Source organism: Microtus ochrogaster, chromosome 21 (genome assembly GCF_000317375.1).
Source record: "Microtus ochrogaster isolate Prairie Vole_2 chromosome 21, MicOch1.0, whole genome shotgun sequence".
NCBI classification, from domain to species: domain Eukaryota; kingdom Metazoa; phylum Chordata; class Mammalia; order Rodentia; family Cricetidae; genus Microtus; species Microtus ochrogaster.
This window is the reverse complement of record NC_022022.1, coordinates 29,802,433-29,816,869: the sequence shown is the minus strand read 5'-3', so window position 1 is coordinate 29,816,869 and position 14,437 is coordinate 29,802,433. Positions and strand designations below refer to the sequence as shown.

At 41.2% G+C, this 14,437-nt stretch overlaps 1 protein-coding gene across 1 annotated transcript in view; it reads right to left on the bottom strand.

Moving 5' to 3' along the window:
* Positions 1 to 457: 457 nt before the first annotated feature.
* Positions 458 to 14,437, bottom strand: part of Cenpe (centromere protein E) — a 64,020-nt gene continuing 50,040 nt past the window's right edge. Inside the window, exons 42-47 of the mRNA XM_013349949.1 lie at positions 12,919 to 13,104; positions 9,039 to 9,151; positions 7,448 to 7,545; positions 4,100 to 4,280; positions 1,760 to 2,046; positions 458 to 780 (exon numbers count right to left, since the gene is read on the bottom strand). Coding sequence (XP_013205403.1) covers positions 686 to 780; positions 1,760 to 2,046; positions 4,100 to 4,280; positions 7,448 to 7,545; positions 9,039 to 9,151; positions 12,919 to 13,104 — 960 coding nt within the window. The 3' untranslated portion in view covers positions 458 to 685. The remainder of the gene's footprint in view (positions 781 to 1,759; positions 2,047 to 4,099; positions 4,281 to 7,447; positions 7,546 to 9,038; positions 9,152 to 12,918; positions 13,105 to 14,437) is intronic.

Genomic DNA, 14,437 nt, shown 5'->3' with positions numbered 1-14,437 from the left:
TTGAATGAAAACCCCAGTGCCAGGGATGGGCTACCTCCTTGTGAACTGTTGGCCAGGCAAGCCCTCTAAGCCTCACAAAGCATAAAGCTATTGTCAAAGCTAGACAGTAAGACCCTGTTCCTGGAGAAATGCATGTGCGTGCTGTGCTGTGACTGCGAGACATGGAGAAACGAGGCTGGGACTGAACTGGAAAGTTTTCACAGGGCCAGAGGGGCCATGCAGCTTGTTGGAGACTGACAGCCTGCTCTGGTTAAGGCCTGCTCCACAAGATGGAGTTCCTGCAGCGCTGTAAGCCAGAACAGAAACTTGTGGCTGGGGAGGTCATAGGCGGTATTCACACTTTGGTCTGTCGTGGGCTCCCTATCTGGGGTCAGTAAACATGCGTGCTACGTCTTTCCGGGAAAAGTTGTCACACAGCAAAGCTTTATATTAATTTGTGCTAGGGAAAGACTAGAGATTTTCTTAAGAACTTTATTCTTTGCAATATATAAAAATAAATAAAATATTCCAACTTTTGGGAGTATCACAAATACAAGAAGATACTGCTATCACCACTCTTAAATGACTGGAATAAATTTGTTTCTTGTTCCTCCATCTTCTCATTATAATGGCAAAGTGACTGTCAGGTCAGGGTAGATACTCTGAAGGAGGCCACTCTGAAGGAGGCTGTGGGTGGGCCGGCCGGCTACTGCATTTTGCACTCAGGTCCATCTTTCCCCAAGGAGGGCTGCCGGAGGTCTGCCTTGGGATCCACATTCTCTACTTCGGCAGCTGGTTCCTCTGACAAAGGAAATAAAAACAAATTAGCCCTATGTGAGTTCACCTGGTGCCCTCAGAGGCCAAGAGTATTAGATACCCTGGCTCAGAGACCCACAGTAGTGAGTTGCCATCAGGGTGTGGGAATGGAACCCTGGTCTTCTTGCAAGAGCAGCAAGTGTTCATAACTGTTGAACTATCTCTCAAATTCTGAGTTAGAGTTCCTAAAAAATACTATATTGTTTGGTAGCTATCCTAGCAATTGGGAGGCAGAACTGCTACAAATTCAAGACTAGCCTGGGTTACAAAGTAAAACTGTCTAGAAACAAAAAACCCCAAACCAAATACCAACTCTCAACAACAAAACAAACAACAAAATGTTACACCATGTGCTGCTAGGTGTAGTGGAAATCCCCCTCCATCCATCCCACCCCTTGTCCACTGTGGACAGACACTACCTGCCCACCAGCGTCACCCCAGTGGGTGGGTGGATTGTCACACTATGGTGGAGCTTATTTAACAGTCCATGACTAGCACTAGTGATGCTGGTAGTGTGAACATGTGAACGTGGAGGTATAAATTCCTTTAAGTGAAAAGAGAAAATTTTACTATAATCTCTATGAACATCAAACAAACAAACAAAAACAAAACAACAACAAAAAACCCCTCCCAGTAAACAGTATTTTATGTTATTCAGGATTTTAGAGTCCTGAGGTCCTGGAATGAATCTCTCACAGATAAACGTGGACTACAAAAATATGCACTGCACAGAACATTTAGTTGTCTGACTCGGAGCACAGACTTGAGTGGGTGAAGTCAGATGTGGTGCTTTTGTAATTGTGACAATGACAGCAAGAGGCAGGGAACACAGTGAACGGCAAGTCTGGAAAACACCATGTAACCGTGAAGTAACCAAGACAACGGAACTGACTCACAGCTCAGCAGAAGAAGCGGCCCCCACCCATTGTCCCCAGGGATACCCAGCAGCCTGTGCATCACCTACCTGGGCACAGTCCTAAACTGGAGTTATCAAAATAGCGAATCGGAGGAGGTGCTGGTAGAGACTTTGACCGGTTATCAAAAAACCAAGATTTTGGTGAGTCTTTTGGCACAGGGTCCTGGAAGTTCCGTTCCCTGCACTGAGAAGGTGTGTTCTGTCTCCTTTTAGACTCTGTCCCAGACACTTTTGGGGGCTTTGGCAAGGTCTCATGAGCTGCTTCTCTGTAGGTGTCTCTTGCAAGGGCCTTTTCCTTCCAGGCTTTAAGCTCCTTGGAGAGCTGAGATTTAGCACTTAAATGGAAGCAGAAAGACGGGACAATTCAATTCTTCTTCTTTTTGGTTTTTTGAGACAGAGTTTCTCTGTGTAACAGCCCTGGCTGTCCTGGATCTAGCTCTTACAGACCAGGCTGGCCTCGGACTCACAGAGATCTGCCTGTCTCTGCTTCCCGAGTGCTGGGATTAAAGGCGTGTGCTACCATTGCCTGGCTGACAATTCAATTCTTAAATGTGGACATGGAAAAGACCTAAAAAGCACCCTACCCTACTGAAATCTCTACTCTGAAATGTGCCTTGTTCCATCTGCTCTTTAATCTCACCCTAACGCTTTCTGTCTGGACACTTCCATGGTTCAGAAGTGAAAAGGTGCTACATAAATTGAATAGTTAAAGTAAAATTGGTTTGTTCTTTTTTTTTTTTTTTTTTGACAGGGTTTCTGTGTTTCCCTGGCTATTCTGGAACTCACTCTGTAGACCAGGCTGGCCTAGAACTCAGTGATCGGCTTGTCTCTGCCTCCCGAGTGCTGGAATTAAGGGCATGTGTCACTACTGCCCAGTAAAAAATTTTGATTATGAAGTTTTGAGAAAAAAAAAAAATTTTAAATTCAAAGCTTAACTCCAGTTTTTTTGAATGAATCCATACCATCCGGAGTGGCTTATGTGCTGCTGTAATTAGGTTGATGGAATGTTTATTGAACCTTTACACAGTATATTTTCATCTATCCTATTTTCTCTTTACTTTTTCGGTTGCTACTTCTCTATCTCCCTGAATCAACACACGACTGGATTCCACCTTCAAAATGTAATTTAAATAGCCCACAGCTGCTTTTTTTTTTTTTTTTTTCCTGAGTCAGGGTCTCAGTAGGTTCTAATGGCCTTGGCCTTGTGAGTTTCATATCTTTGCCTCTTGAGTTCTGGGACTGTAGTCATACAGTGTTTGGCCCTTTGTTTTTGCTTAATGTTACTCTATATAAAAGATTATTTAGCTGTTAAACCATTTGCCCTGGATATTTTACTCATTTTTGCGGTGCTGGGGATGGAAGCCAGGCCTTGTGCTTGCTGCGTGAGCATCCCGCCATTGAGCTAGCCCTTTAGACTTAATGTGTGGTTTTCTTCTTCTGGGCCACTAGGAGAGTGTTCGGTACAAAACTCTACTCTTGTATGGTAGAAGAAGCCAATGAACGCAACGCTTTACATTTGTCTGTAAATGGGGACAATAATGGACTCGGGGGTCCTCTGTGGGCCACAGCTTCACTGACTGCGACAGATGTTTTCTCAGCCTTCTTCATTTCCTGGTTCTTGACCTAGTTAAAAATAGTTCAGAACAGCTGGGAAGATGGTTTAGTGGGTAACGTACTTAAGTTTAATTCCTAGAATCTGAGTAAAAGAAACAGCTGGCTGCACAGTACAAATCTGAATGTGTGCTGGGGAGGTGGAGGCACGAAGTTCCCTGGGGTGAGCTGGTCAGCCAGGTCTCAAACACGCCAGAGAAGTACCCGAGCGAGACACTCACACTGACCTCTGGCCCCACAAGTGTGCACAGTTAACGAATAGCATGAGTGAAATGGAGCCAGTATATTCCCATTTAATTTTCTTTTTCCCTTGACAGGGTTTCTCTGTGTAGCCCTGGCTGTCCTGGAACTCACACTGCAGACCAGGCTGACCTCAAACTCAGAGATCTGCTTGTCCCTGCCTCCTGAGTGTTGGAATTAAAGGCATATGCCATCACTGCCTGGCTATTTCCATTTCTTTTAACATAAGCATTTATTAAACAATCTCTAAAAATTGCCATCTCTCAAATTAGTGGAAGGTTGACAACTGTAGAAAATATATGCATAAGCAGGATATGTCATGCAAACAAAACTTGTCTTTTTTGTTTGTTTGGCTTCTTTTTTGTTCATTTGTTTTCTTATGTTTTTTGAGACAGGCTCTCTCTATTAGGTAGCCCTGGCTGTCCAGGAACTTACTATGTAAACCAGGCTGGCTTTGAACTCAGAGATCTGTCTGCCTCTGCTTCCAGAGTGCTGGGATTAAAGGCATGCACCACCACACCTGGGCTTAGAACTTACCTTAATAATTGATTCTTTTGCTTTATTAGCTGTTCATTTTGCTGCTTTAGCTTAGAAATTTCATTTTCCATCCTTACATATTCACTTTTCAGAATAAGAGCTTTTGTGTTTTGTACAATCCCGCTGCCACCTCCACAGGTTAAGGGTTTACTGGAAAGCTGAGAGCTCGGCTCTGATATAACTGAAAGAGACAAACACACACAGGTTGATATTCTTTCTTTTGTAAGAAAACAAAAAACAGTAGGTGTTTCTGTGTTGCCCAGGCTGGCCTTGAACTGGTACCGCTCCTCCTGAATGCTGGAATTAGGCCCTGTGCTGCCATGTCTAGCCAGACAGATAATCCTCATTAGCTCTGATGTTCAAAAAGAAATATTAAAACTGCAACAAGCCACTAAAAAATCATTTCCTGGACATTACCTCTGATTTTCTGTTTCCCACCAGTCTTCCTTTCCCTATGGTCCGCCCCTGCTGGTTACATCACTGCACCCTCCACCCCAACTGGGCAACAGCAGCCTTTTACAGCCAGAGCCATTCTGAGTTGGCTCATGTTCTGGTCACCCGCTACCTTGCTGCAGGTCAGGCAGAGACTGCCCCAAAGTCACCCAGTACATTGCAAGTTCTCCACATCTTAACTAAATACACCTTCAGATGGGAGTACAATGACAGTATTGTGAACAAAGCTATAAAAATGGAGGTATTATTTATCTGAACAATTCATTAGGTTACCAAAGTTCATTAAAGAGACAGAGAGGATATCTTAGGAGATTAGTGATGTACATTTTTATCATTCGGGTGCAATACAGGCAGACATTTCTGAGAATCAGAACTGCACCAGTATCCCAGCCATGAGCATCTCGTTAGATGCAGGAAAGGCCCTTGATGAAATTCAGCCTTCCTTCACGATAAGTGTTCTGGAGAGACTAGACTAGGAGGGACATATCTCAAAATAATAAATGGAGTCTACAGCATCCCCACAGCCATGGTCTTGGGGAATAAGAGAACAATCCCAGAACTGTTACTGAAATCATGAACAAGACAAGGATGTCCACTCTCTCCCCTCCTGTTCAATATAGTGTTACAGGTCTTACCGAGAGGAACAAGACAACTGAAGGAGACCAAGGGGATATAAATAGGAAAGGAAAAAGTCCAAGTGTCCTTATTTGCAGATAATATGATTTTATTTATAAAAGACCCTAAAGATCCACTAGGAAATTTCTACAGTTGACAAATACTTCAGCAAAGTAGCAGGATATAAAACCAACGTACAAAAATCAGTAAACTTTCTAAAAAAAAAAAAAATCTTAGAATAACCCTAATCAAACAAGTGAAAGACTTATATAATAAAAATTTTAAGACATTAAAGCTAGGCACTGAAGATGACATCAGAAGATGGAAACATCTCCCATACTCATGAATTAGTAGGATTAATATTGTGAAGAAGGCCATCCTACCAAAAACAATCTATAGATTGAATGCAATCCCCATCAAAATCCCAATACAATTCTTCGTAGAAATTGAAAAAAATAATCTTAAATTTGTCATATGGAAACACAAAAAATCTGAGATAGCTAAACCAATCCTGAATAATGAAAGAACTGAGTTATCAACATTCCCAGATTTCAAATTATAGCACAGGGCTAAATATACAGTAACAAAAATGGGATGGTATTGGTATAAAATCAGACATGATCATCAGTGGAAAAGAACTGAAGACCCAGATATAAGTCCACAGACCTATGGATAGTAATACTCAGTCAACTGAGTATTATATATATATACGCATATATACGTATATATGTACATATACATATATACGTATATATACATATATACGTATATATATATATATATATATAACTCCTCTAATGGAACACATGGCAGACACGAGAAAAAAGCTGCTGCGAGGAGCACACAGGAAGAAATTCGATCCTTCAGTCTCTAAACCATGCCTGTGGCAAATTTTGGTTTTCATGTAATTATGTATATTATCAGTCTTATGAGCAGACAGGCTAACGTTTACTCACTGTTATTATGTAGCCATTTTAATTTCTTAGTTGTATGCATATAGCTATTACCTGATTGGATGTATTTGATTTTAATTGGGAAGTAAATTTTCTCGATAGTTAAGTCATTCTCATACTAGTCAATACTTCGGTAATATGTAAAAACCTTAATTATGTAAGAGGGAAACTCACCCTCAAGAGTCTACAATGGATAAGCTCTTGGTACTGTAATACTAGGAGTAACATGACTGACATAACGGTGGACCAGTGCAGGCTTAGTACTGGACGTCATGTGAACAGCCTGTATGCGCCTTGAGGAGTTAAATGGAAAGGACCTTAAGATGTATGTGTTCTTGCTAAGCTCACAGGCCTCACAGAGTGAAGTGGCAATCATGGAGCCTGTGCTCATGGGATCTGTGCTTGGTTCTCTGCATATATGTTACGGTTGTTAGTTTTGTGGGTTTTTTTTTTTTTCTCTTAACTTTACTAAGTAGTCACTTTTATTTTGATAGGATCACCTAACACTGTTCTCTTAGAAATTTCCAACACACAATAGTGTTGTTAACTACAGCTCTCATAACGCTCACTAGATTTCCTCACACAGAACTGCAACCCTGAACCTTTTGGCCTGGTTTCTAGTAGCTGTCACCGCACTTTCTGTGTCTGTGTATTCAACTCTTTCTGCATACATAAGCAACACTTATGATGCCTTTCTGGGTCCAGTTTACTGAATTTAGTATGACGTCCTTCAGTTTGTATAAAAATTATTTATTTTATACCCCAACTGTAGTTTCCCTCCCCCACTTCCCCTCTGAGACTCCAGTCCTCCTTCGATTCACTCGGTTCTTTCCAGAAAGGGACAGGCCTCCCATGGTGTCAATAAAGCATGGCATAGCAAGCTGAGGTAGGACTAAGTAAATCTCCTCGTGTTAGGGCTGAGCAAGGCAACCAGGATGAGAGATAGGTTCCCAAGAGTCAGCCAGAGACCAGAGACCACCCTGCTCCCACTGTTCGGAGTCCCACAAATAGCTCGGTGTTCTTTGGGGACTCCTAGGCGGGACTGGGAGTATCTCTGTCTTTCTCTTGGGCCTCTTTCCCTCCTACTGGGTTGACTAGTCCAGCCTTGATAGGAGGGTGTGTACCTAATCTTACGGTGACTTTTTATGCCATGTTCAGTTGATATCCTTGGGAGGCCTGCTCGCTTTTGAAGGAAGAGGAGGAGTGGATCTGGGGGACAGAGGTAGTAGTGGTGGGGAACTCGAAGGGATGGAGGGGGAGCAAACTGCAGTTGGAATGTATTTTATGAGACGACAAAAAAAAAAAAAATCTGTCTTTTTCAACTTACTTGAGGTATCCTGGGCCTGTTGGTTTCTTCTGAGGTTTTCTCTCAGCAGCCTTATTACTTCTTTCTGATGGTCAACAGTGGCTTTTGTAGAAAGAATTCTAACAAGAATAAAATAGAGAAAATATATAAGGGTCCAAGTGATTTTATAGAAGACTTTCTGATTTGATATGCCACATTGATGTAACACTCTTACGCAGGGGCGGAGGCAGGTCAGCCCCTGGAATATAGCTCAGCTCTCATGGCTACACCCAACTATTCTGTTCAGTTATAGGAACAGTCCAGCTTTACTACTGAGAAACAGTCATTTCAAACTTTTAGAAACATAATAGGCATCAGTTATATACTGAACAAAATTATTTTTGGACACTATGAGCTCTCACCATGGGGTGACATAAACAGAAACTCACCAGGGAGTGAAAAGGAACAGAACAACAAAATCAGAACACCAATTCCCATCCTGCCAGGACAGCAAATCCTCACTGCAGATGATGTCAGCAGAAGCGGAAGGTCAAACTCTGCACTGCTCCCCAGGAGCAGCCAGCAATTCAAGAATTCAGAAATAGTAAACTATAAGCCTGTCTTAAAACTTATACTGTTCTTGAGCTGGAGAGATGGCTCAGAGGTTAAGAGCACTGGCTGTCTTCCAGAGTTTAATTCCCAGCAACTACTTGGTGGCTCACAACCATTTGTAATAAGATCTGGTGCCCTCTTCAGGCCTGCAGGCATACATGCAGGCAGAACACTGCATACATAACATATAAATAAATCTTTTAAAAAAATTACACTGTTCTTAAAAACTGTGAAAAGAGTGCTGAGCATTGTGGCATAGACCTTCAGTCCCACTAAACACATGAATCTCTGGGTTTGAGGCCAGCCAGCCTTGTTTACAAAATGAGTTCTAGGACAGCCAGGGATACACAAAGAAACCCTGTCTCAAAAAACCGGGAGGCAGAGGCAGGCGGATCTCTGTGAGTTCGAGACCAGCCTGGTCTACAGAGCTAGTTCCAGGACAGGCTCCAAAGCCACAGAGAAACCCTGTCTCGGAAAAAAAAAAAATCCCCAAAACTATGAAAATATATGCTGACTGTATTTTACAGGTATGCTATTATGTGTAACAGGACACACAGTTAAGTTGGTAGAAAGATATGCTGTACTGTCCTAAATACTAAAAGAAAACACTCGTGCACACTCAGAAAAGCAAAGGCTCTCAATATTCCTTCTGCAGGATGACCTTTAAGTTTTTATTCAGCTATCAATCGAGGCAGAATCATCAAAGACACCCGGCTAAATGAGTGGAATCACGCTTGGTTTCTTCAGCACTGGGGACTGAAACAAGGATCTTGTGTGTGTTAGGCAAGAACCTTACCACCAGTTACACCACAGCCAGAACTGTGCCTAACTGTTTAACAGTTTGCGTATGCAATTACAATTTAATGAGCTTAAAACCTATGGGTGCTTACACATTTTTTTAAATATAAAAATTTTTACAAATTACTTTCTAAAAAGTAAAGAAATGCAAAGATATTTGTGGAGTTATAAAGAAGTGCTACGTGACTAGAGCCACGTTCAACAAAGGCAAAGACAGACATACTCCTTCTCAAATTCCTTGGCATTTTCCTTCTTTTCTAGGTCAATTTTCACCAGCTGCATTTTGAGATCCTCAATTTCCTCCTTATAAGGCATAGCTCCTAAAGCAACTTTGTCCTGTCACAGAAGAAAAATAAAGAAAAGCAATGATTAGTTCTGTTTTTGCCAGCTCTAAAGTGTTTGGTTGCCTTTCATGAAAGATAATGAAGGCATATCCCTATATCTAACATGAAGTTTATCTGAAACTATATATAAGCAAATACTGTTTCTTTCTTCAAGAAAATAATCTTCCCAATGAACAATGTGACATAGTTTAGCAGATGAAACAGAAGAGTTGAAAGAAATGAGATGGGGGCTGGCGCAAGGGCTCAGGGGTTAAAAGCCCAGCTGTCCTTGAGAAGGATCCTGGCTTAACCTCCAGCACCCTCGGAACAGCTCACAACTGTAACTCCAGCACCAGGCAAGTGTGTGGTACAGACACACATGCAGGAAAAACACTCACACATAAGAGACAGAATGAAACAAGTGAACCAAGGAACACTGGGCAGAGGAAGGCAGAGTGGCAGTGCGGGCACAGCAGACAGAAGCCCGAGCCACAGAACTCCCGGTGTTTTCTATCAGAACAGTCCAGTGAAACAAAGGTATTTACTTTGACTTGGAGTACATATAACCTTACATATCTGCAAAGGTATGTATCTTTTTAAAAAATCGTGACTATACTTGAATGTTTTCTCTATTTCCTTTTTTGTGGGGTGCACACACATGTGCCATGGCTTGCAGGTGCAGGCCACAGGACAACCTGCAAAGTCCGTTCTCTCCTTCCACCCTGCTGATTCTGGGGATTAGACTCTGGCAAGCATCCTTACCAACTGAGCCACTTTGCAGGCTCTTCTATTTTCAGAGTTTCATTTAGGTTTACAGAAAAACTGAAAGCACGGAAAACTCACAGGCCTTGTCGCTTTTCTTCTTACTTAGTACTAAACGATGCAATAAATAGGACAGCACATTTTCTACAAGTGAACTAATATTGCACCTTATTTAATTTTTGAGATAGGGCCTCACTGTGTAGCCCTGGAGGTCCTGGAACTTACTATTTAGATCAATATGGCTTCGCTACAGAGATCTGCACGTCTCTGAGCACTGGCACTAAAGGTTCGTACCACCACCCCTGCCTGACACTAATGCTTTTATGTCCTTTAGATTACCCATGTTGTACTTTTTTTCCTCTCTCCTTCTCCATTCCTGGCAAACTCTAATCATTTTACGGTTCCCTAGTTTTGTCTTCCCCGGAGTACATATCTGAAGTCTTTCTAGAAGGAGGGACCTTCTAAGATGGCTTTCACTTAGCCGTTGTGTCTTTCCATGACTCGCTTCATCTCCCCCATCACCCTCCAGCTTTTTAAAAACAGAGTCTTTTCATATTCTTGATGCGCTTCAGTCCCACTTTTATTTGTGGGCGGCTACTGTGAGCTTGGTTATACAGGAAGGCAATTGATTTGTGCTAATTTTGTATCCCATGACTTTACCAAAGGTGTCTATAAGTTCTGAGATTTTATGGAGTCCTTGGGGTCTTTTGTGTATAGAATCACATCATCACATGAGGGATACTTAGTGACTTCTTTTCCAATTCATATCCCCTTTCTTTCCTTCTTATTACTTTAGCTATACTGAATAACAGTGGAGAGAGAAGATACCTGTCTCTGATCTTAGTGGGAATGGCTGGAGCGTTTTTCCTTCAAGTATGATATTGGCTATAGGTTTGCCATGTCTAGTCTTTTATTAATCGTGATATGTTCCTTCTGTCCCAGGGTGATCTAAGATGTAGCTGAAGACGACTTTGAACTCCCGAATCCCATCTCATTTTCCATGTGCTGGACACCAATGCTAGGGATGGAACCCAGGGCTTCCAGCTAGCCAGGAAGGCCCACTATCATCCTTAGCCCTCCCATTACTTTTTAGTAGTAATAGTCTATCCTCACTGTACAGACACACCAGAATGCGCCCATGGATCTTCTTTTGAGAGTGTGCAGTTCATTCTAAGTTTTGCTCATTTCATATCAAATTGTTTGATTTCCTTTCTGTTATAAGAGCTGTTTCTTTTTTCTTTTTCTCTTCTTTCCTTCCTCCTCCTTCTTGTATTTCGGGATTTTATCAGATAAAATATAGTTTTTCCCTGTCCGTATTCTTCTGGCCAGAGTCTTTGGAGAGCAGAACTTGTGAACAGTAATAGAGTCTGATCTGTTTGTGTTTCATTCTATATAAAGAGTCACTGCCTAGACTAAGGTGACACGTGCTTTCTCCTGGGTTATTTTCATTATTCTGTTATAATGTGCGCTGTCACTCCTGGCTTATGAAATGTCCGGGTGTCCAGTATCGATATTTGGTGGATCATCCTCTCCACTGAGGATGTCCTTTTCTCAAACATCACATGGCTGCTTTTGAGTGTGTCTGTTTTAGGCTCTCTGTTCTATCTCACTGATCTGTTTGACTATATACTGTTTTAAAAGTTCAAACAAACCAATAAGAAAATTTCAATATATGCCAAAAGTGTAGAAATTTCAGATGGTCTTTAGCTATGATACAAAGACAGTATCTAAACAATTCTTGCCCCAGGGAAATGAAAATTGGAAAAGCTGATTCAGAAATGAGCAACAGAACTGTGTGGCAAATACACCACCTGTGCTCACAGTCATGCTCACGAGCCCCCCAGCCTCCAAGTGTTCAGTGTTAGTAATTGAAAGCCTGAAGTACAAGTTCCTAGCTAATGAGTCTTGTCGATTCTGGGGCTGGAGAGATGGCTCAGGGGTTAAAGGCTAGGCTCATGACCAAAATATAAGATTCAGTGATTCTGTTAACTATTCTTACACTAGAAAAACAGCCCTCTGTGCTTCGGACCTGAACCACACTAGATTTAGAAATTAATAATGGAAGGGGCAGGGAGGCGGCTCAGCAGTTAAGGGCACATCTGCTCTTCCCGGCACTCACAGGCTCCTGTACCTCCTGCTCCAGGGGATCAGTGGCTCTGGCCACCTAAGGCACCTGGCATTAGCCCCCCTCCCCCCCCAGCTAAAAATATTAAACAGCTAAAAAAAGAGAAATGAGGAAATGACTCTGGAACAATCCCTACAGCTTCATTTCAGCTCTGACTGGGATATGGTGAGCTTCTTGTTTTACAGCCCATTTTCAATCATAATTCATTCTTTCCACACGCTCTTACTTTTGGTTAAGGCTCAAGCATTTTACTTTAGTTTTTGTGGTCTTTATAATCTCTGAAAAGGCAACTGCTTAGGATGGCTATAAAGGTCTAGTATAGTTCAGATTTTAAACACATTCATTTCTATCTGATCTGAGCAATTTGAAATGATACAAGAAGAAATTTCCACGATTTTATTCAAATTATGTTCTTTCTTTTTCAGTTAATGTTCTATTACCTTAGATGAATGTATGCAGAGGATAAAATTAATACCCTTAAAAATAGAAGTAAGCACTTTTGGAGACTACAGATTTAAAAATATGATTCAAAGCAACAATTTTAAAAAGTAAAACTATGAAAAAAGTTTATGGATCTCTCTTCAGGGTGGAACAAAACCATATCCTGGTACATCACCCAGGCTAATTCTGCTGGCTTGAAGTATCCCTGATGCCTGAGGCAGTCTAAACAGAGTTTTGACAAAATGTGCGGCTTATTCGACTTTGAAATTCTTTTTTCCAGTATATTAAAAATAATCAGGATTTTACATGCAAATACACCACCACATTTCATTTTGCCACTTCCTTTTGAAGTCTGAGCTCTTACACCGGTGTGGTGGTGAGGCTGTGATAAGAGGGGGATAGAGCATCCGAATATTTGCTAAGCCCAACAGGCTGAACCTGGCCTGACCTACCTGAAGCATCTGTAGTTCGGCTTTTGTGTGTTCAAGGCATTTTTTTGACTCATGAACTTCGCTCTGGAGTTTTGCTACCAAGTCCTTAGACATTGCTAGTTCTTTCTGCATCTTTGCAATCTGACCCTCCTTATGAATGGCAGTTTCTTTAGCTTCTTGTAAAGAGGTTTCCAGCTCCTGAATTTTCTGTTAGAGAAAGCACAAATCCCCAGGGCAAAGCCACAGTATGTTATATGAGACAAAAATGATCATCTGTAGCTATGTATTGAGTTTTACAGATTGAATCAACCAATAATGAGAGGTGAAAATGGCTTAATTTATCCAAGTACAAGTCCTTTTAGAAAATGATACTTCACATCTTAAAAGAATGCCAAAATTTCACATTATAACTGTCAGCAAGTTCTTGCAAATGAGAACACAGCAGTCACACGGCACACTAGCTAGCAAAGTGAGACACAGCAGTCACACGGCACACTAGCTAGCAAAGTTCTAAGCACATTTAGTAGATCATCTTTTAAATAAAGGGCACTTGGACTTTCTAAAGTAATTTAAAGGTGAAATATATGAAAAAAAACCTTAAAACCATAATGAAAATAAAACCTCCCCAGATCCTCACCAAGGACTAGAAAAACATTTTGGGTATCCCCTCACCCTTAGAACACTTCAGAGCAAGAATAAGCAAGTATAAAATTTATAAAAATGGTCAACTATACCCAATGAACTATACCCAATGAGTTATACTTGGGGGAAAAAAATCTGTGATCTTCTAGTTTCTAATGGCAAACATCAGGCTAATGGTTGACGTTGTATATTAAGTATTTATTTTGGTAAAAATGATAGATTATAATTGACTTTCAGTTTCCTACTAAGACATTTTGCATTGTAACAAAACACAGTAGTATATTTGCTGTTGCTAAAAACAACAAGCAAAGGCAGCTAGCTAACAGTCTACCTGGGTTGTTCAAATGATACTGATTCTTACACACGTTAGTTTGCCTAACAATTCTGTTATACTTTGAGCCTCTTAGCTTTTTACGGTGATAATAATAGTCAATATTCAAGACAATAACTAAAGGTAAGCTAAGCTTATTTTCTCTAAGCTTGTTTTCCACATATAGTTTAGCTGAAATTCATATGCTTTAGGAAACTTATAGCATCCTGTAGCAATACCACACACAGCATAAACTACCCTGCATAACCTGCATATAGTCTTTAAACTAGGGCTTACTTCTGTTTCCTGACTCACACGAAAGACCTCACATGATACCAAGTTTTGATGTGGGAGTGATTTCTTATTAATAAAGAAACTGCCTAGACCCATTTCATAGGCCAACCCACAGGTAGGCGGAGAAAATAGAACAGGATGCTGGGAGAAAGAAGCTGAGTCAGTGAGTCGCCATGATTGTCCCACTGCAGACAGACACAGGTTAAGATCATTCTTGGTAAGCCAGCTTGTGTGCTACAAAGATTAATAGAAATGGGTTAGATCAATATGTAAGAGCTAGCCAATAAGAGGCTG